Source organism: Lathamus discolor, chromosome 4 (assembly GCF_037157495.1).
Source record: "Lathamus discolor isolate bLatDis1 chromosome 4, bLatDis1.hap1, whole genome shotgun sequence".
NCBI lineage: Eukaryota > Metazoa > Chordata > Aves > Psittaciformes > Psittacidae > Lathamus > Lathamus discolor.
The window spans coordinates 10,826,645-10,847,017 of NC_088887.1; the positions used below are offsets into that span (position 1 = coordinate 10,826,645).

A 20,373-nucleotide genomic window follows, 5' to 3' on the forward strand; every position below is an offset into this window, starting at 1 on the left:
AAGCACTGCCTTTGTACAACTTATATAGCCTTAAAAAGAGGAGCAATCCTTCCCTACCTGCACAGTAGTCAGAGAACTTTGTCCTACAACTGAAAAATGCCAGACTAGTCTCTGTTATTGTCCCAAATAATCAGAAAAGTTTTGTCTTTATCTTCTGCTGCTTTGCAACTGTCAATGTTTGAAGTGATTTTGCTGGTTACTGGTAAAGCAGGGGAGAGTCGTGTTCCTTTCTTCAGATGTGCAAATATGCAAATAGGGAAATACAGGTCTAAAAGGCCTATCACAAGCTAGGGTTCTACCCAGAAAAATTCAGAATCCTTTTGGGCTAAAATGGTAAAAGAAAATTATTATTATTATTAATATTATGATGATGATGATGATGCTTTGATTGTTTGCTGGAATTTGTTTTGGATGGTAACGGTGTGAGTTTAAGCTGTGCTACGTGTGTGAGTCTGTTGAGTCAATAAGTACTGTTTATATCTGACAGACATGTAAATGGCTAATATGATAAGAATCTGGCAGTGAGGTACTGTAATGTATATTAGGTTTTAAAGTCAGACGTAGTATCAGAAGCATCTGTGAAAAAAATCAGATCTGTAAAGCACACTAAAATACTGATAAAAGGCATGTAAGGGTAGTCGTTGGACCTGATTTTCCCCAGGGTGATGTTTGCTTACATCTGGCTATCTTGTTTTACCAGGTCAGCTTTAAAGAGTTAACTGGGTTGTATGTGTGATCCTGAGTAATAGGCTGAACCTGATACTATTCAGTTGCCTCATGCTCTGTGCCTGCAAACATCTACTTTGCTTTTAGTAACATTAGCTAAATTGGTAGTAACGTTAACTGCTTCTCCTTGATTTCTCCCTCATGAACCTGCAGTCTCCCTGCGGTTTGTTGCTCTGAAATTATTAAAGGAACAGTCAGAGAGAACAACAAAAGTTGCATCAGCTCAGTCATGTTTGATTAGTCATCAAAGTCCCCCCATCAGTAACCTGGTAGTTGGGACCATCGGGAGAAATTGCTCTGGAGTGCAAATGAAGGCCAGTTCTGCAAATGCAGTAAATGGGCTTTCCTAGAAAAGCACCAGCTTGTTCAGACTCCTTCTGGTCCCATGCACATTTCCCATGTAGAGAGAAAGCTCTTTGTGGGACCTGCCATGGTAGCACACAAGAGTCCTGTGCCTTTGACAGTATTAAAACTATATGACCTATAAAGAAGGGTGCCTATAGGTAAGCATCTGGGTAGGTAACCCAAAACAAGCTTCTGTGAAATGATGTTAGCAGCTTTGGTTTGAGGTGAAACATCTGTAAGTAGCAGTCTCGACTTCTCCTCTTCTTCCCCACTAATTCTAAATAGGCACTTCCTTGAAAGAACAAATCTGGGAGCTGCAAACAAGTGGGTATGTTGACCATATTGGTTGCAGGCATAAACCCAGGACAGCAGGAGCAGCAGAAACTTGCCCCTTCAGCTCCCTGAACACAAGCTTGACCTGAAAGAACTCATCCAAAAAGTCAAACCTACTGTAAGATGCTTTACTGACTCATAGGAGGAGGGCCAGGCTGGTTTCTAAAGCATGAAATTATCCATTGGGGCTGATGGGGTTTATAATTACTTGTTAGCTAAATTGTCCAGCCCTCCTTGCTGCAGTCAGTGCTTCCCATTCATGAGCTCAGTAGGGGCAGTAAGGAATAGTTTGATGATGTTTTTCTGCAGAGCAGTAGGACAGGCTTAGGGGAATGGCAGTGCCTAACTAATAGAGTTACCAAGTTCAGTGGGGAAACCTGAACTACAGCTCCCAGGAGGCGTTCCCTTTGCAGAGGCAGATACAGTGTATTGTTGAGAGGCTCAAACCAAAATGCACTAAATACAGAATAGCAAAACATTTTGGTGCCATTGAAACAATCAACATTTCCTCATCAACGTGGCCACTTCTTTTCATTTTGGAAATTAAATATATATATACATATATATTATATATATATATATATTATATATATGTGTGTGTATGTATATATATTTCAACTCTTTAATTTGGGATGAAAACCAGTGAAGTTGTTGGAATTTTCCACAAGGAAAATATCCTAATTTGTTTTGGTTTTTTTTGAGCTCAGCTTTAAAAGTTGAGGTAGCTGCACTTGTTTCTGTGAAGTGCTTTGATATCCATGGATGAAAAGAGCTATAGAAGTGCTAATTACTGTCATACTGGTTTTAATTATTCTGTCATGCTGACGGAGCGACTGCCAGTTTTCAGCCAGCGATGGTTTGTTACAAGATGTTGTCCACTCCACAGTTTTCATAGAAACAGATACTTCAGTTTTAATTGTTTTAAAAGAAAGTAAAAAAGGAAAACCTTCTCCACGCTCAGCAGCTGCTACAGTTCTCTGATGGAAGTTCAAATCTGTCTACATTTGGACAGTACGGTAATGAAGAGAGGGAGATAGAAAGCTCCAATTACTAGATATTAGAGAGAAAACAGTGGGAATGGGCAAGACACTCTGAAATGTGCTGTGTACAGCAACTTAAAATGGAAAAATGCTGTTTCCAAAGCTTTGGGAAAGGTGTGATCTTCACCTCTTTTATTATTGCTGTTCTTGTTATTTTTTTGCAGTACTTTCTATTCTTTCTCTATGGAAGGTCTAAATGAAGGCCTGTATTTCCAGTCAGGTCAAACTGACTCAGCTGAACCGTTTAATTCAAGCAGATCACAGATAAACCTTGTTGACCACTCAGTATCACAAGAGCTGTAGTTTAAAAGCCTCAGTGCTCTCCTCTGGTTTCAACCGTTCTGTCTGGCTGTGCTACAACCCACTCAGGGCATCACTGCCTAATCCAAGGCTAGTGCTGTGCCAGTGGAGTTCCATGGCTACACTAAAGGAATCTGCTCATCCCTACAAAGCTACCCAGCAAAAATATGGGTGCTTTACCTAAGATACTCCAGCAAAGACAGAGTACCTGGTGAGACATAGCCAGAGCAGCGTAAGTGCAGGCTGAAGCTTAATACATATCCTAAGGGAGGATTAGGGACCAGGCAACGATATGCACAAGCCTGCCTAGGGTGTTCTGTTCTCATGGCAGGAGTATCAGTGCCATGGTTTCACTGATATCATGCAGGATCAGAAGTGACTGTTAGTCACCTGAGCTATAAGCCAGGTGTGAACCAGGACACCTATGGAAATAGACTAAAGGTGTTCGTGTTCACAACCATCCCCTGTGGGCCAAGAAGTTGCCATGTAGAAAGGACATCAATGGACATGAATGTGTAACTCAGCTCTTGAAGTGCCGCGTTTTGGTGCGGGCTCTTTCTGTCTGTGCAGTTAATGGGAATAAGATGGAGCCGTGCAGAATCCATAGTTGTACTATGCCTCCTAAAGAAAAAGAACTTGCAGAAGATACAACTGGCAATAGTGGGTCACTCCCTCACTGTCACAGCTCTGTGTCAGCAAACAGATACAAGCACTGACTCTTCAAGACTGACACTGGGCAGCTGGTCTCCTTAAAATGTAAGAATGATACTCCTTTAGTGAAGAGACATTCCCCCTGGCCTGGCAAATGATGTATCTGATCATTAAAACACAGAGGTGATTTGCTTTTTCCCCATTTGCACTCTGCTGGCTTTCCATTTATTTCCAGTGACATAGTCTAGTTATTCAATGCCAACATGATGCAGCAAATGGAAACCTAAGCAAAGCCTTAAACATCCAAGCCCTTCCACACACGTATTCTTTGTTTTATTAGAAGTCATTTAGGTAAAAGCCTTTGATGCAGCAAGCATGGGAGTTTATTAATAGGAAGCAGAAAGATTGGCCCTATCAGTGCAGTTACTACTCAGTTGTTGCCTAAGGATTAGGAGGCTTTAAAAGGGTAATATACAGTTATTTTTCCTGTCCTGGAGAGAGCCTGGTGGTTCTCTCTGTGAGACAGCTGTAAAGCAGAGGAAGCTCACATGGCAAGTGTTTCATCAGGGCCTTGAGAGCCTCTTCTAGACTCTGTGATGGTGGTTTGGTACCTAACAACTAGATCTTTGGCCTAGTGACTGTCCAGTCTGAGCTAGGAAAAGGGCTGGAGAAAGACTGTGATTTCTTCTCCAGCGAGTTGCACAGTGAAACAGCACAAGGGAAGCGAAGAATATACGGGGACAGCCTTTACCCTGAAGGGGTAGTGTGTATGCTGAAAGTGTTACTGTTCAGCAGAGGCAGAGATTTTCTTTTGGAATTAGTGTTGAAAAACTGATTTTGAGCCATGTAAAAGCAGCTCGTGTAGATCTGAGGAAATCCTACCAAATGCTTTTATTTAGAAAAGAGAAATCAGGCTGGATTCACAAAGGTACTGGGATAGGTAGTGTTTTCTTTCCTCCCCTATGGTTAGACATCATGAATCAAAGCAAGACAATTTCAGGTTGAGCCTCCATTTGCCTGTGTGAATTGGCATGCAGCAGTTGGAATTCTGTCAACCTGCCAGCAGGCCTGAACTTCCTTGTGTCCAGGATCAGGTTCATGCCATACATAATCGTAGGCATGAGGAGACGTGATGCTGAACATGACACTACAAGAGCCAAAGTGCAGGTACAGCTCTCTGGCCTCGTAATCCTCTTGCCAAGTGTTTACTGGGGGAATGAAGAGATAGGAAGTGTGTTACAGCTGCATCAGCAGTATGTCAACGTTGGATGGGTTTGCCAACATAGTTAAACCGTGAGGTCTTTCTCATGGGAGCTTTTAGGTGAAGCTGTCTTTGTGGGCATGTATTAACAGCTTAATGAAAACAAGGCAGTGTGATTTTAACATATGTTAAGCATAATGGCAAGTAGTAGCCTAAGGTTTAACTGATGGTTTTTTAATCCATTATGGAAGCACACTGCCTTACTTGTGCTAAGCTGTTAATACACATTAGCTGGCTAAATACGTGTTCTTTGCACTTCCCAAATCCCACTATGGACAGGGCATATAACGGTAATTTTCTTAAAAGAACATCTATGCCAAGTTAAAATCCTAAATGCAGCCCTTGATTTCCTTTCTTTATATGAATACCAGACTTACTGTAAGCTTCCTCTGTCTCCTATTGAGGAGTTCTGATGAGGGAATAAGACTAAATTGCTTTACACTGCTTTTTCTTCTTTCTTTCTCATTGCTTATATTCCAAGCAGTGTTAAGAAATAATCAGAAAGCATTAATTATTTCTCTGGCTGATCTTAGACAAAAGGAGAGAATCTACAAATGCCACTGAATGCTTTGGGGTGTTTTTTTCTGAAACGCTTCCTAGTCCTAAACTTTATTTCCCTTTACCTTAATTTTCCTGAGTTTTCTATCTGCCTTAGTACTAATATGGCTTAGCTGCTGTGGTTGCTAGATGAGTCATCAGAACAGCTTTGCATCCTTGCAGAGGGATGGCAGAATTTGGCAACCTTCCACACTGGCAAAATAGTTGAGGAAGATGAAAGCTATAACCTGCTGGGGAACGTTGTCTGATTCCCTCATTCCAGCAGATCAAGACAGAGTTTAGCAGCTTGTGCATCGTTTTTGGATTTGCCATTAGAGCTTCATTAGCCTGATAATCATATTCCAATCACAACATACTTCTTTATGTATACTCAGCCTCATCCATCTCCCATACAGCTATCCAAACACTCAGCAGCTTTATGGAAACATGTTACGGGAACTAGAAATAACGGACCCAAGCTTAACATCCTAAAAGCTCTCTGAGTATGGAGCTAAGGGTCATCTGTCCAATAGTGGTGACATCTTGAATCTTTCTCTTGGGAATTGAATACATCTAGTAAACTAAAAGTACATTGTATGTTCCTCAGTCATCAAGACATTGACTCAACCCTGGTCAATGTGCTTAAGAAGTGTACTTTAAGTTGGCTTCTGGGAGTGAGGAGATCGTTAGAAAGCTGGAGAACGATATTGGAAGTTTTAAGAAGACTTGTTCTCCACATGAAATGGGTTTTCTGCCCTTTCTGTCTGGGCTGATTTGTTTTGCTTTTTTGTTGGCAGCATTGTTCCCCAACAAAAAGACCATGAAGCTTACAACTTTATCTTTCTCCTGTTTGGTCATCCAGTAGGATGGAATATCACATATGTCGGTCTCACCTCGCTTGCACACACACACTAAGCGTAATGGTGTCATATTCCCCTTTCCACAAAAGACTGTACTCTTCCCCTCCTTCAACAATTTCTTTCCTTATGGACTTGCAGGGTGTAGTGCATCACCTGCAGCTCTGTCGTGCTGTGTAAGTGGAGAGGTCATTCTGTGTGAAAGCTAAATCCTATGTGCAATTCTCTGTGCCAGCAAGAGCAAACCATCTTTTCAGTCCAAAGGTTTAAGCTATAAACCTATTCCGGCTTTCCTGTGTATGAACAGAACTTCTGCTTCACGGAGCTTTCTTATTGCAAAGCTTCAAGGGACTGCAACCATGTTATATATGAAGTGTTTATTGCTTGAAGTTTGCTTTGGACCTTTTTTGAGTGTTCATGTGTCTGCATCAATCAACAGTGCTTCATCTTCACGGTGGCACAGAAGGAGCTGTACAGTACAGATCCTTCATCAGAGTCCAGCTCAGAGACTCAGAACATAAGAGCAGCAGGGGCCATTCAGAGGCTTTCTGTTACCCCTGTAAACATCTCCACGACAGCCGTCCGCATTCATTTCCAGCCATTACATTTACCAAAATGCTTAAATATCACTTCAGCTATGTTTCCCTTGACTTTGCTCTTGTGGTATTAGTGCAGATGTGTAGCCATCATGGTTTACAGTGAGCTGTCAAGGGTCTTATATCAGCAGTGTGACTCAGTGGGCAAATAGTTTTGCACAGGTATCCCTGCTACTTGTTGAGCCTTGACCCTTGCTTACAGATATCTGTCTTCCATGGAACAGAGGCTGAAAGTCTCAGTTGGTATGAGCAATGCATCATCAGAGGTATAATGTGATCAAGGCACTGGATTTCATGAAGAACTCCTCAAACACCTACAGTGGACAGATTTGTTCCAAGAAGGTCTCAAACAACAGTGGTGTGATCTGTATGGGATACATTGCTTGTAGCTAGGATCAGCTTGGCCTCTTGGTGTCTGAGTTTTGCTGTTGATTGAGGCATGGAACTGGATGATCTTAAGGTCCTTTCCAACCCTAACTATTCTATGATTCTATGGGGATAAGACAGGGCAATTTGTAATTACAGCATATTCAGCTAGTGCAGATATTTCCCAGGGAAATACTAAGTGTGCCCATGTTTGTCAGGGATATGCAGAGAGTTTGTCTGAAATCAGAGGAAAAAGCTTCCCAAAAACTTGCATTGGTGCATATACTCCATTGTGTCCTTTAGTAGACAGGAGGAAAGGAAAGGTCTGGAATTAATCCAGACTTCCAGGGAGCCAAATCTGTTTGAACCCCAGTATCCTCTTTCCTGCGAGCTAAAAATTCCTCTTCTCCTTGCTGAATGCTTAACAGATCTTCCTGTATGGTCCTAATCTGCCTCTTGGCACTAGGGGATTGGCCCAGCTAATGATAGAACAGAGACAGGGCATGCCCGCTCTCTCTCTGGCATTATATTTTCTTGGGTGGTTTCTTGGTATGTCCCAAGCACATGGTCAGAACAGAAATAGTTGCTGGGTTTGGGACAGGAGAACTTAGAGCTAGCTACGTGCTACTCCCACTAGCAGCTGGATTTTGCTTTTGGTACATAGCCTTTTTCCTGTCATCCCCTAGATGTTTTATTTAACAAATACCAGTGACAGCAGAAACCTAAAATACAGCTCTTTCTGTGGGATATTATGTCTTTAGACTTGGGTCTCTTACTGCTGGCCATACAAGTGCTTTTGGGTGTTGGGAAGCATTCAGAGGTGAGTGGAGATGTCCCATTGAAAATCATGTTTGTGGTAAGAGGGGACTGGACTGAGGGTACCCACTTGACTCTTTCTGTCATGTAATTTCCTGCAGGTACACATGGGCAAAGAGATGCTGTAAGAATACGGGCTTCCTGCTAGCACCGGTTCTTGCATTGTCCTTTGCAGAAAATGCTTCTTGAATAGGGACCTTAGTCTGAACACCGCTTTCACTTCATATTGTGTTCTAATAATATCACACAAGAGACATGAAATGGCTTTGATCATAAGGAGTAAATGCCACCAAATATTCTTCTTCCTGCAGCCTTTCCCTTGCTGCATTAAAAATTCATGGGCAATAGCAGCTTCTTCTTTTCAGGACTTAGCTACATCAGCAGATGGGGAGAGTTGGTTAGGAATACCAGGGCATGTTGATGGACAGAACAGGGGTGTCCTGACAGGGCTGGAAGCAGGAGACATTTGCACTTAATTTGCTTATGCTGGGTCTGTCTGAGGCCCGTCAGATTCACTGTTTGCTCCTCACTTTGACGAGCAATGAGCTTGCTGGAAAATTGTTGTAATTCAGTTAAATGGATGTGAATTGAAGGCACGTCTTAAATTTCCATGTTTGCTTTGTTCTTTGTGTGGCACTCATCCTCCAGCCGTGAGGAATTTACAGGGAATGAGGGCAAGAGGCAGACTCAAGGTGAAGTCAAAACCCCTCTGAAATCAGTGCAAAGCTCTCTTTGATTTTACTAGGGTCAGGATTTGTCCAAGGGGATTTTGCCTGTCAGGATTGCTTTTGGCATCTCAGACACTGACAGACAACTCGAATGGGAAAATTCTTTGAGCTTTAGGCTCTTTCTCCCTCAGACCCTCGTAGAATCAGGAGGTTGCAAGGGCTTGCTTGGGCAGGTACTCACTGCATTTGGCAGCAGTATTTTATCATCCTAAGTCTGTAAAGAAGACTTCCTGCCAGCTCCTTTGTGCTATACACTCAACAGCTTTAGTAAACCTGGTAAACTGCTCTGAAAAGCAGCTCTGGTAAACCATTCCTTCTTCTGACCATATGTGAAAGTGGTTGTCCTACCAAAAGTTCAGAAGCAGATGTCTGAGTGACTCCAAGCCATTCATTTCACACATCCACACACACTCCCTTCCCTTCTTCCCCCAATTCCCATTTATGTCTGGCAAACACAGGATGATTCCTTACAGACAGAAGTAACAGGGTGAAAAGGTCTTACAGACAATGACTTTGACTAAAAAGTAATCAGTGATAGATATCCCCTGAGACAACCACAAGTGCTATATGTCTGGTATCTGGAGTTCATTTTCCAGTCCCTTCCTTTATCAGAGGGCAAGTAATGATGTGTGGAAGAGCCTTACTCAGAGCTCCATCTCATCATCAAAGGTTTTCTTTGGGCTTCTCTTTGTTACCCTGCTCCAGTCGGATCCAGCTGCAGTGATGTTTTCATACTCCCTGCCTTTGTTCAGGCAGATGCTAAGGTGCTCTGACCAACCTGCTCTTTGCCCTTCCCTGATCTCTGTCTGCTGGAAGAAGCTAGCAGGCTCACTACATTATTCAGAAAACACTGATGTGTTGTATAAATTAGGAAGGTAATGCAGTGTTGCTGAAAACCAGGCCCATGCACAAATCCCCCTGGATTTCACAGGAAGCAATGCTTCCGTTCCTGTTTGGATTGTCCACTCTGTTTCGTAAAGCGCTGCAAGGTGCTGGATCTAACAGGTTGCTGGAGCTAATTGTCAGTAAAGGGGGTGTATTTGATGACACTTCAGGACCTGAGCCTGGCTCTGACAGGACAAGTTGTTATAGGGATTTTACACCCATCCAGGAGAACATCAGCTTACTCTTACTTTTGCCTGGAAGCTTTTCTATAAGCATTTTATAAATGCCCCCCAGACCTCTGCTTTAGGGAGCTGTTTCAGATTGTGTGCATCCCTCATCCAGCCCAGCCTTAGCAGGGTTGTCAGCAGCAGTTCCAAGAGGTATTTCTGTCCCTTGAGAGGTATTGTTCCACCTGGGCAGTCAGTAAGCATGTCCACACTCGGGTTTGTTTTGCCTTGACCAGGTTGATTTAAATGTGAGATGGGATGAGACTGAATCGGAATGGGACTGAGATGGTGCTGCTGCTGCAAGCAGTGAAGCCCGCAGGACATACAGATGCCACTGCATCTGAGCACAGGGCTTTGCTGGAGGCATCTCAGTCCTGTCTCACAGAACCAGCTGCTGAAATCACCTCCAGCAAAATGCCTCCTCTCCCTGAGAAGCCACTTTATTCTTGCACCTCTCGGTGTGCACATCCTTAATTGTTCACCCACACACACTTCTACTTCCCCCTTCCGCATGTTTAGACTTTGACTTAAAATCCCCACTCCTGACCCTGCTTCTGTGCTGTCTGGCCTCATCCCCAGAGCAGTGCCATTCATCTGGCATCTACCAGCTCTCTTACAGGGTACTGGAAACACCCTATATGTCACCAGGTGGTGGTCATTTGTGGCAAAGTGTTGGACTAGGAACAGTAGTGGTAGAACGTGAGACTCGAAGAGGTACAACATGATTTTTCAAGGAGATGGTATTTAACAGCAGATGACTGTTTAACCTCAGCAGACAAAAGCATGATTTGATTGAGTGGCTGGATAATAAAAGAAATAATAACTGTGCTTAAAACATGAAAAATTCTTAACCTAGGGTGGTAATAAATCATTAGACCCAGTTAGGTAGGGTAGATCTCTGCAGTTGGGGCTGCTTGAACCAAAGCTGAGAGCCTTTCATTCACAAGGTGCTCTGGCTGAGGCAATAGCTGTGGCTTCTTGCTGGAAGAAGTGGGTAAGTTTCTGTGTCTTGGGGTAGGTAGCTGGACAGGATGACCTGAGAAGTTCCTCCTGGCTTTAAAATGTATGAATATGACTGGGCCTGACAGAAGTCATATGGGGGCAACCTAGGAAAGGGAGAGAAACTTGAAAATACCAGGGTGAGGAGCACCTCCTTTATGAAGACAGGCTGAGAAAGTTGGGGCTGCTCAGCCTGGAGAAGAGAAGCTTATGGAGACCTCAGAGCAGCTTCCAGTGTCTGAAGGGGGCTACAAGGATGCTGGAGAGGGACTCTTCATCAGGGACTGTAGTGATAGGACAAGGATGAATGGGTTTAAACCTACTACACAAGGGAAGTCTAGGTTAGATATAAGGAAGAAGTTCTTTACTGTGAGGGTGGTGAGGCACTGGCACAGGGTGCCCAAAGAACTGGTAAACGCTCCATCTGTGGCAGTGTTCAAGGCCAGGTTGGACAAAGCCTTGGATGACATAGCCTGGTGTGCTGTGTCCCTGCCCATGGCAGGGGGTTGGAACTGGATGATCTTAAGGTCTTTTCCAACCCTAACCGGTTCATGATTCTAGATGTAGTGTGGGAAAGGGGAGAAGATGTGAAACGTTAGTAGGTGCTAGCTCCAGAGGCTGATGCAGAGATGTCACTGACCTGTATCCTGTAAGAATGGTATTAACTGAGCCTGCGTCTGTGGGACAGTCCTTCTGACTTGTCATCTTGAAAATCTGGACATGTTAAAGATGCATTTTCCTCATTTTCAGACCTGAACCCTGTGAAATGATTGGAAGTGTTTCCAGAAGCTTTAATTCAGGCAGGTCATAGTTTCAAAGGGACCTTTCTCCAAACTCCAGCATACAAATTTCTCTGTCAGCTTGTTGTGCATGAAGCTTTCTGACAGTGACTGGTCTCCTGATAGCATCACAAGTCCTGAGAGTCTTCCTTGTCTCGCTGAAGGTCTCATTTTAAGTTTCATAAAAGCTGTGTTGTAGCTTCTGTAATGGACAAGAAAATTCACAGCCCAGCACCCTGCCGCACTCTATTCTTCACACAAAAATTAGTCCTCTGGTGGTGATGAATGTGTAGCATGTATCATTTCAGCAAGACGTTGGAGCTCTCTTCCAAATCATCACTGTCAGAATGATTATTCTCATCCATTAGCATTGTGTTGAGAACTTCATGCCAGAGCAGGTCATTGAATATGCAGCAAGGCTCAGCAGGATGGGTTTGACCACCTCTTAGATGTATAGAATTCCTGTCTGCAGCAATGCTGACATCCCTTACAAATGCCAGGAGGTTGTTTGGGCGCCTGTTAATGAGTACATTAGAAATAGATCATACCTGGCATGTTCTGCAGATTGTGTCTTGTAGGGTCATTCTCTATTGGAGTGCACGGTCACCCTGCAGTCTTTGGTGTTTCATCCTTGGAATACTATTGGAAGCTGAGGATATACGAGGATCTCTGTTACATAGCTGGAAACTGACATCACCTGAGAGACAGGACAATTTAAAATGGTTAAATTAGGCATCTGCTCTGAAGCGCCCTCAGGTGAAGATTATCTCTCTGAAGGCAGAGGGAGCTTGAGGAGATTAGTTTTTTACACCTTTGTGAGGGCTTCATTAAGAGATTTACCCCAATTCACAGAGGAAATTGGGACTGGATATCTCCCAAGTCCCCCCAGAACATCCCAACCTGTGGGTCATCTCCCTGCTTGTGTGCTGGCAGGGACTGTTAACTCTTCTAGCCTCCTTCTGTGAAGTTAATCCTAATGACTTGTGCTGAGGGCTGTAAATACTCACCAGCATTGGGAAGAAGGTTCGGGGGGATAGGAGGTCTAAGCAGACAGAGCTGTTGCCTTCCTGTGGGAAGTGAATTATTTAGAGACCTTTAGGGTTGAACCCTGACTCTGCCTCACTCCTTAAGTGTTATTTGACATTGGTAAAGCAGTGATTTCACTCCCAAATATAAAAAGAGGTCTTGAAGCTGTCCTCTGTGGGAGGTATGGACTGCTTGTCTAGATAAGGGCTGCAGAAATGATCAGAGGGATGGAGCATCTCTTTCATGAGGAAAGGCTGGGAGAATTGGGGTCTCTGGGGACTTTATTGCGTGGCCTTTCAGTTCTTAAAAGGGGCCTATAAGAAAGATGGGGAGAGACTTTTTAGCAGGGACTGTTGTAATAAGATTTTAATGATGATTTTAAACTAAAAGAGGGGAGATTCAGGCTTTATAATGAGGGTGGTGAGACACTATCACAAGTTGCCCAGAGAGGTGGTGGATCCACCATCCCTGGAGACATTCAAGGCCAGGCTGGATAGGAAAAGGCAGTGCCATGCTCTCAATACTACTGATTGCTTTCATGTTTGTTTCACTTGTAAGGGCAGAAGGGCAAGTTTAGTCATAACTAACAGGGAAGCACTCTGTCTTGTTCCTCTTAAGTAGAAAGGACCTGTTGCTAACGACTTTGTAGTTCTACAAGCACTTGCTGTGGCAGCAACTAGTAATTAAGGCCACAAACCAACTGCAGTGCTAATTCTCTAATCCCACTTGGTCATATCCTGCTGGAAAAAAAAAAAAGGCATCATCACACTGTTATTTTCCTCCTGCTGAACACTCAGATTTTGGCCTTTAAAGATGAAACTTTCTGGGAAGTCCGAGCACAAAATCTCTTCATCCAGTTGAACAAGGTTTTCCCTTTCAAAGGAGATAGAAAGCACAGTTTTCTACCCATGCAGCACAGAAGTAGATGAGATTCAGAGCTCAAGGCCTCGTGTTTAGCTGGTGAAACTCACCACAGCTCTTTCGACAGTGGTGGTGATATGTCAGCTTACAGCAATGGAGAACCTGGCCCTTGGCCTCTAAGTTGTCCACACCAAGGTGATCGATTAAGAAACTAAATCCATTGCATGGTAACAAGGTTACAAACTGGTGAAAATCAGCTGTTGTTCTTGTGCAGGAGGATGTTCTGTTGCAGCTCAGTGACTGCTGTTAGAGGTGTTGTGCACGCATGTTATCATCCATAGTTATGACCCATCTGAGTACTCTCGATGCAGTAAATCCTTCTACCTAACGACTTCTTAACTTCAGAGGGAGCTTGGTCTTGTTGCATTACATCTTGTTGTGAGCCTCAGGCTGGCTCTGATTTTCAGCATCAAAAGCCAGTTTAATTTACAGACTTGCAAAATATTCATAAACCCCATGTCTTTCTTCAAATAAAACACATGCTGTGACAGTTCTAGTATTAGAGCCATCATACACACGTATTTTTTCGAACTGCAGAGTTTTTCCCTATAACATGTCTTCCGTAAGTGCCTTTGGGGCATGAATATGTGGCATTGATGTTCCAGTGTGTACAGGATCAAGTTTGGTAGACAGCATCCTGTCCTTAGCCCTGTCTTCCTTTCAGTTGTGTCACATAAAGTATTTCTCTGCTCTTTCCAACAGACTGTGACCTCCTATAGATAGAGGCCACTTTATTGGGCAGGTATTACTGAAGGAATGGACAGGGTATGGCCCACAGGGACTCTCTCTTAAAGTCTGAGAAGGGCTTTTACCATTGGAAGCCCACTTCCTCCATTTGTCTCTAGAGGCACCTACTGCATTGAAAGGAGTTTCCCCCTCTCTCCTAGTCCTGCCTTTCCTTCTTCTCTTCTACTGCTGTGGCTCCCTGCACCCTAGGAACCAAAGGAGAGTGAAACGAAGCTGCTTAGTAAACTAGAGTGGGATACTGCCCTTACATGTCGAGGTAGAAATACGTGCATGTAGCACAGCAGCAGGTACAGGAAGCAGAGCTCATCACTCCCCTGCCATGGTCCCTTAATCTTCCTCCCCATGTGCTGAAATCCCTTTGGCTCTTCCCTGTTCCTCTCCATAACTCCTCTGCCGATGCAGCAAAGCTGCATTTCTCTGCATGGCTGAAAAGCTTTAACCTGGCCCTGCTGCTGAGTACAGCAGTGTATCTTGACTAACCATGTTATAGCTCACAAAGCATCATACGTTTTCACTCATCATTGCAGATAGCCTCAATAAAGTCCCTCGGTGCTTGGACTCTTCAGCAGAGCAGTTAAAACAACTGTGTTGGTCATGAGAAGGTCTGGAGACTCGTGTGAGCAGTTCTCTTTTTGTGCTTATCAACAATGTCTTTTCCTCCATCCCAGCAATATTTGGGAACAGGTCCCCAGTGGTTCGTAGTCAATGACAGCCAAGCAACAGCAATTGCCATTCTGTTGCTGTTTGGGGTGTGAGATGATGAACTTCATTCCAGCTCCTAGAGGGCAGCCATCCACATCATACAGACAGCCGTTGCAGTTGGCATTGTGTGAAGTGCCCATGGATTGCTCTTTGCTATTGGAGACCTCAAATGCAAAAAACAAAGCCATCCCTATTTGTGGCCACAGTCCATGCTTTCAGTGTCTGTTGGCTCCCCATGAAAAACAGATGGCACTTCAGGCTTTCACTGTGTCGGTCCCTGAGTCACTTCAAACCCGATTTGCCACACAGATAGGCAAAGGTGACCTGACTACCAGTCCCAGGGCATCTCGGCTGCGTGTCTCAGTGGAGGCTGCCTATCCAGGGCCAGCATGGAAAGTCCCTCCATTGGCTGGCTTAGATGCCCAGACCGTGATGTCTTCAGCATGTTTTCATCAAAGCCAGGAAGAGTAAGGGCTATCTCTACTTGTGCTGCTGTTTTCCTTCCAGCTTGCACACACAGCCACCCCACATCCATTGCATGGAAACACAGGCATCCCCATAAACCTTTCATCCAAGCATTTCTGTCACGGTTTTGGTGCTGTGGTACAGCCTGTGCTCATCAAAGGGTGTTGCTCTAGGCCGTGTTGCCTTTGAACAGGGTGTTTTTGCATTGGAGGAGGGTGATGTGGTACCTGTAAGGGCTCATGCAGCCCCATCCGTTCCAGAAATGCATAGTGACAAAAATTGGTCAGTCCAGCCTGTGCCTTCCTATTGACCTTAAAAGATGGCAGTTTGGAGTTGTGCTGTCCGTGCTCTGATAGCTTACCTGAATGTTCCCTGAAGTTTTCAGAAGGTAGGGAAGTTAGGAAACAGAGCGGCTGTTTCCTTATCTGCTTCCAGCAGGGGGAGATGGGTCCAGAGAGCTATTACTTCTGGGAACGCGTACAAAAATAACATTATTTATTTTACTCAGGAGGCTTTCTCCCGGGATTTGTGTGATTCCTGCTCGTTTGGCCTTTTACACCCAGGCAACCCCTTCCTTTTGCTTCTGTACGCTTCTAAAAACAAATAAGACCTATCAGCTTTAGAGCGTGGTTTTGTTTTACTTTTCCCAAGGCTTACAAGACCCTCAAGGGAATTTCTTCCTCGTCTCTCCCTTTATTATGATTATTATTATTATTATTATTATTATTATTAAGTAGTTATGCTGCGGTGGTTCTAATGAGGATTGTGTGAATAAGTAAGATGATGAAGACTTCCCCTGTACTTCCATATCAACAGAGAGGGGCCTCCAAATGGGTTGTAATGCACCCCACTTTGTAGAGAGGCACAGACACATGCAGTCCCACCTAAAGAGAGGTTGCTACCAGAGTCTGGGAACAGGATTCCTTCCTTCTCCATCCCTGAAACCCCCTCTGTTATTCTCTGTATAAAACATATTGGTGCCACTTTCAATGAACTATATTTAACTAAGCATTAAATTTAGATTTAACTGGATAGTTATTGCCTCCTAAGTAAATACTCTGAGATAAGGAAATATTTAGTGAGCTCTAGCAGTCGGGTGGCAGATGCTTCTTACATTGCATAATAGTTAATCTTTGACAAATATGTTTTCCTTACTCAACTGGCATTTAATTAACATACCATAGCTCTTACTTAAATGTAGAGGAAACATATGTGAGAGACCCTTGTAGAAAGGATCCATGCAACACTCTCACATACAAAAGGGGTGTGTTTCTGTCATTGGTAACTTCATACGGGACCAGGTCTTTCAGCTGTACTAGAACTCCAGTCACAAAAGCACAGAGGTTTCCTCTTGGTCATGCCCATCATCTGGGATGCCAGCAGCCTAATGACATCCCTCTGTCCCTTGTGCTGTCTGCCACCCTAGAGCAGTGGCTACTAGTCTATCAGCAGCATGGTTTTCTTCAGAGCAACACCCGTCAGGTGAAAGCTCTCTCTGCAGTGGCTTAGGAACATCCAATGTGTGGATTAACCCTTTTCTTGTTGCTCCCCCTCTCTGGTGCCATCCTTACCAAGTCTCCTGCTGGGGAAGCGTTGGAATCAGCTGCCTGCTTGGCTTGTATACAATGCCATCACCTCTTTTTCCACTGCCTGTGTGGCACTGGAGCAGCTGTGTCATGACCTTAGCCCTTATTTTGTGGGCCTTTAACACATGTGGGGATTGTTTAAGTACTCTTAGACAGCACAGCCTTTCCATACCAAGGCTGCAGGGGCCAGTTTCTAGGGGCTCAGAAAGCAACTGGATGTATTTCTCAAAAGAAGAAAATCAATCGAGGGCCATTAACTACAAAGACTGGGGACATGCCTTAGCCGCAGATCACTGGAAATTAGAGCAGTGCCCTGGGGCATTACCACTGCACACTTGCCTTGTGCTGGTGCCCTCCTGTAGGCATGGGCTTGAGGCTGCGGTCAGAGACAGGACACGGGGTTAGATCTTTGATCTGATCCCATGTGGCCATTTGTATGACAGAGCCTTTCTAGTTTGGGTCCACTGTATCCCCACAAGGCTCCAGGAGCAGAGGTGAAGCAGGCTCTGTCCCAGACCTGTCGCTTGCCACACACACGCACAGAGCAGCCCTGTGACCACGCCAGACAGCCCCTATCAGTGGAGTTCCCCTTGGTTTTCCTTGCACCTGCTTCTCAATCCCCCCTCCCTCCTTCCCTCTGTGCTTCCCCGCCGTGCTGTCGCCATCGAACGGTTACGTTAAGCGAAACATCCCTTGGAGCAGCAGCTCTCCCCATCCCTCCTGCAGGCAGGAGAGAGCGTTGGAGTGGGGGGGAAGGGGAATGGCAGGCAGGCATCAGGAAGCACACGACTTATTGCTGCCCGTTATCCCACGTCCCTCCCCGAGCGCTGGCGATGGTGCGCGGCCGGGCAGGCAGCGCTGCCGCCGGGCGCGGGGCTCAGCTGCGGGCAGCCGGGGCGGACAGCGCGGGCATTCACACCGCAGCGCCCGCGTCAATACCGGCTTTGTCCCCGGGCCGGCCCTCCGGGGCTGGGAAACGAGGTGGGGGACGGGAAGGGCTGAGCGGAGGGAGGGATGTGCTGATGTGGTTGAGAGCGAAGCGTGATGGGGGGGGGGGGGGCGAAGCGAGGGGTGAGGCTGCCGAGGCAGTTGCCGAGGATGCTGCTCTGTAAATCAGCGAGCTTGTGGCTTCAGGCCGCAAACCCAAGTTGTCTGTAGTTTTGGCCACAGCTTCTTTGCTCTCTCCCTCCCCCCACTCCCTCCTTCCTCAGTATTTCCCCTTGTGGATATTGGCCGTATCTTCCTGCATCCTCTCTGCCTGTGCTGCCTGCTCTCGGCTGCTCCAGCCTTCTCCTATTCCCGCTCTGCTCCCAGTTCTTCGCTTGCACTCCCCTTCCCCTTCTTTCTCCAGCGCCCTTCTCCCCCACCCCCTTCCCTCTCTGCTTCTCTCTCCTCCCCTTTCCAGCCCCCTCTCCCTCGGCGCTTCCCCCCTCTGCCCTCCAGCCCTCATCCCTCCACAAGCCCCTCTCCCTGCTGCAGTGCCCCCCTCCGTCCGTCCCTCCCCTCCCCAGCCGCGGCCCTTGGCTGCTCGGGGCAGCCCCGCTCGACTGTGGTGGGGGGGGTACCCCCGGCAGAGGGACGGGGAGCTCCGCTGTCGGGTTCCCTCCCGCTGCCGCGGTGGTGCCGAGCTGCCGTCTCCCGAGTGAGGCTCCCTCGTTCCCCTCCCTCCCTTCCTCCTCCCTCGCTCCCTCCCTCCCTGCCTCGCTCCGCCTGGGAAAGTGGGTTAGGAAGGGAGCTCGGGGCTGGGAGGCTGCACAGCCGCGCACTGGAGCAGGACCATCCACTTGCGCAGCCCGGCGGCACAGGACTCGTACTGCTCCTTTTCCTGGGGTGTTTTTTTTTCCCCTCTCCATCACTCCAAACGGGTCGATCTAATTGTTGTTATTTTTAAATTATTTTGCTACCTGACTTTTTCCTCTTGGCTTTTTCATTTTTTCCTCCCTTGTTTCAACTGAAGGTTGTGCTAACACTTTCTCTGGGGGGAGAAGCTTTAAAAAAGAAGGCAAGGAGGGGTGAAGAAGCCTGCAAGAGACTGAAAAGCACAAGAGAAAGTGGCAGCTAAGGCGGACTGTGGAATCACCTCCCCTTTCAGGGGCTGTCGATCAGAGCGAGAGTTGTACACTATTATTACTGTTTTTCTTTCTACATCTATCCATCCACACGCACCAGGCAGAGAGAGACAAGTACAGGCAGCGAAACTCGACGAGACCAGCCATGGTAGCGAGGGCTCAGCCTGATCGGAAACAATTACCGCTGGTCCTACTGAGATTGCTTTGCCTTCTCCCTACAGGGCTGCCAGTCCGCAGCGTGGATTTTACCCGAGGTACCGATAACATCACCGTGAGGCAGGGGGACACAGCCATCCTCAGGTAGGGCATTTTGCCAACTTTTCCTTTCCTATGTGTGCACTGTATTGCCATGTATGCAACATAACACATGTGATGCGGTACAGATTTGTGTCTCTGTGTGTCTCTGAGAGTGTGTTGTTTTATCTCTCCAACTGCAGCAGCAGCTGCTGCTACAAACAAGCTCTGCATATGTGTTTATGCTTATATATATATACATATATATATATAAAGGAATTGAAAAGCTTTTGAGCGCTTCTTGCCACCACTCTCCTCTGTGTAGTGCTCTGGATCAAAAGGGTTTCAGTGGGGAAAGACCTGCTGGTGTTAGCCAGCTCTCGTGAACGTACATTTTCCACCAGCCCTGCAGTATCAATAGAGAGATCGAAAAGGGATCCAGCTGTGTTTGCCAGATGTTCCATTGATCTTCCCCTGCTTCTTCCTGTACCCATGCAAAAACTTTATCCCTGGTGCTGCCAGAACTCACGGGCAAGTTCTTTTGGGAAACTCTGGCTTTTAATTGTACTTACGCATTTTTCTGCCCTGTAGGGAGGGGGGACGGATACAATAGTTGAAAAAAGCTGGTGAAAAAATGGTGTAACAGCTCCAGCATTTATGAGGCTTGTATCTGGTTGCCTGTGTCGCTTTCTTTGCAGGGCTAAGTAAACAGGCGTATGTTGTGCCTGCGTGTCTGAGCTGTTGTGATGAGGGGGTCTTTACACATGAAGCCTTGTTCAGTGGCGGTATTGAGTGTTATGTCTCCCTATTCGCTGGGCAGGCTTTCTAAAGGTAGCTCTGAGGCTACTTGGGCTTTCAGTCAGGAGTGTCCCAACTAGCTGAAATGCGCTCATCTTTTTCCTGTGGGCTCCTTTTTCTACCTGCAGTAACTTCCCTACAGAAGGAAAATCCAGTGCATGTGAGCATGTGCACACACTGTGTATGATGGCTATAAAACTACTGGTCATGATTTAAAATAAGTCTGTAATCTGTATGAGGAGCTGATAGTGCACATACCCTGAAGCATCAAGGGAGCAATCCGCTAGTAAAGCTAACAGCAGCAGCAAAGTTTTCTTTTCCTTTCTCTGAAATAAATCCTGCTAGATGTCACCAAATGCTTTGCTACGTGATCCCCCGT

The 20,373-nt window shown here is 45.7% G+C and overlaps 1 protein-coding gene across 4 annotated transcripts in view; it reads left to right on the forward strand.

Moving 5' to 3' along the window:
- The window catches only part of LSAMP (limbic system associated membrane protein), a 991,105-nt gene that overhangs the window by 673,515 nt on the left and 297,217 nt on the right, over window positions 1–20,373 (forward strand). For 2 of the 4 annotated variants that reach the window (XM_065675649.1, XM_065675651.1), the window contains one exon: window positions 19,184–19,262. In XM_065675649.1, coding sequence (XP_065531721.1) covers window positions 19,184–19,262 — 79 coding nt within the window. Of the gene's footprint in view, window positions 1–18,623; window positions 19,263–20,373 lie in introns of those variants that run through there. The other 2 variants (XM_065675652.1, XM_065675648.1) reach the window with 1 other exon arrangement.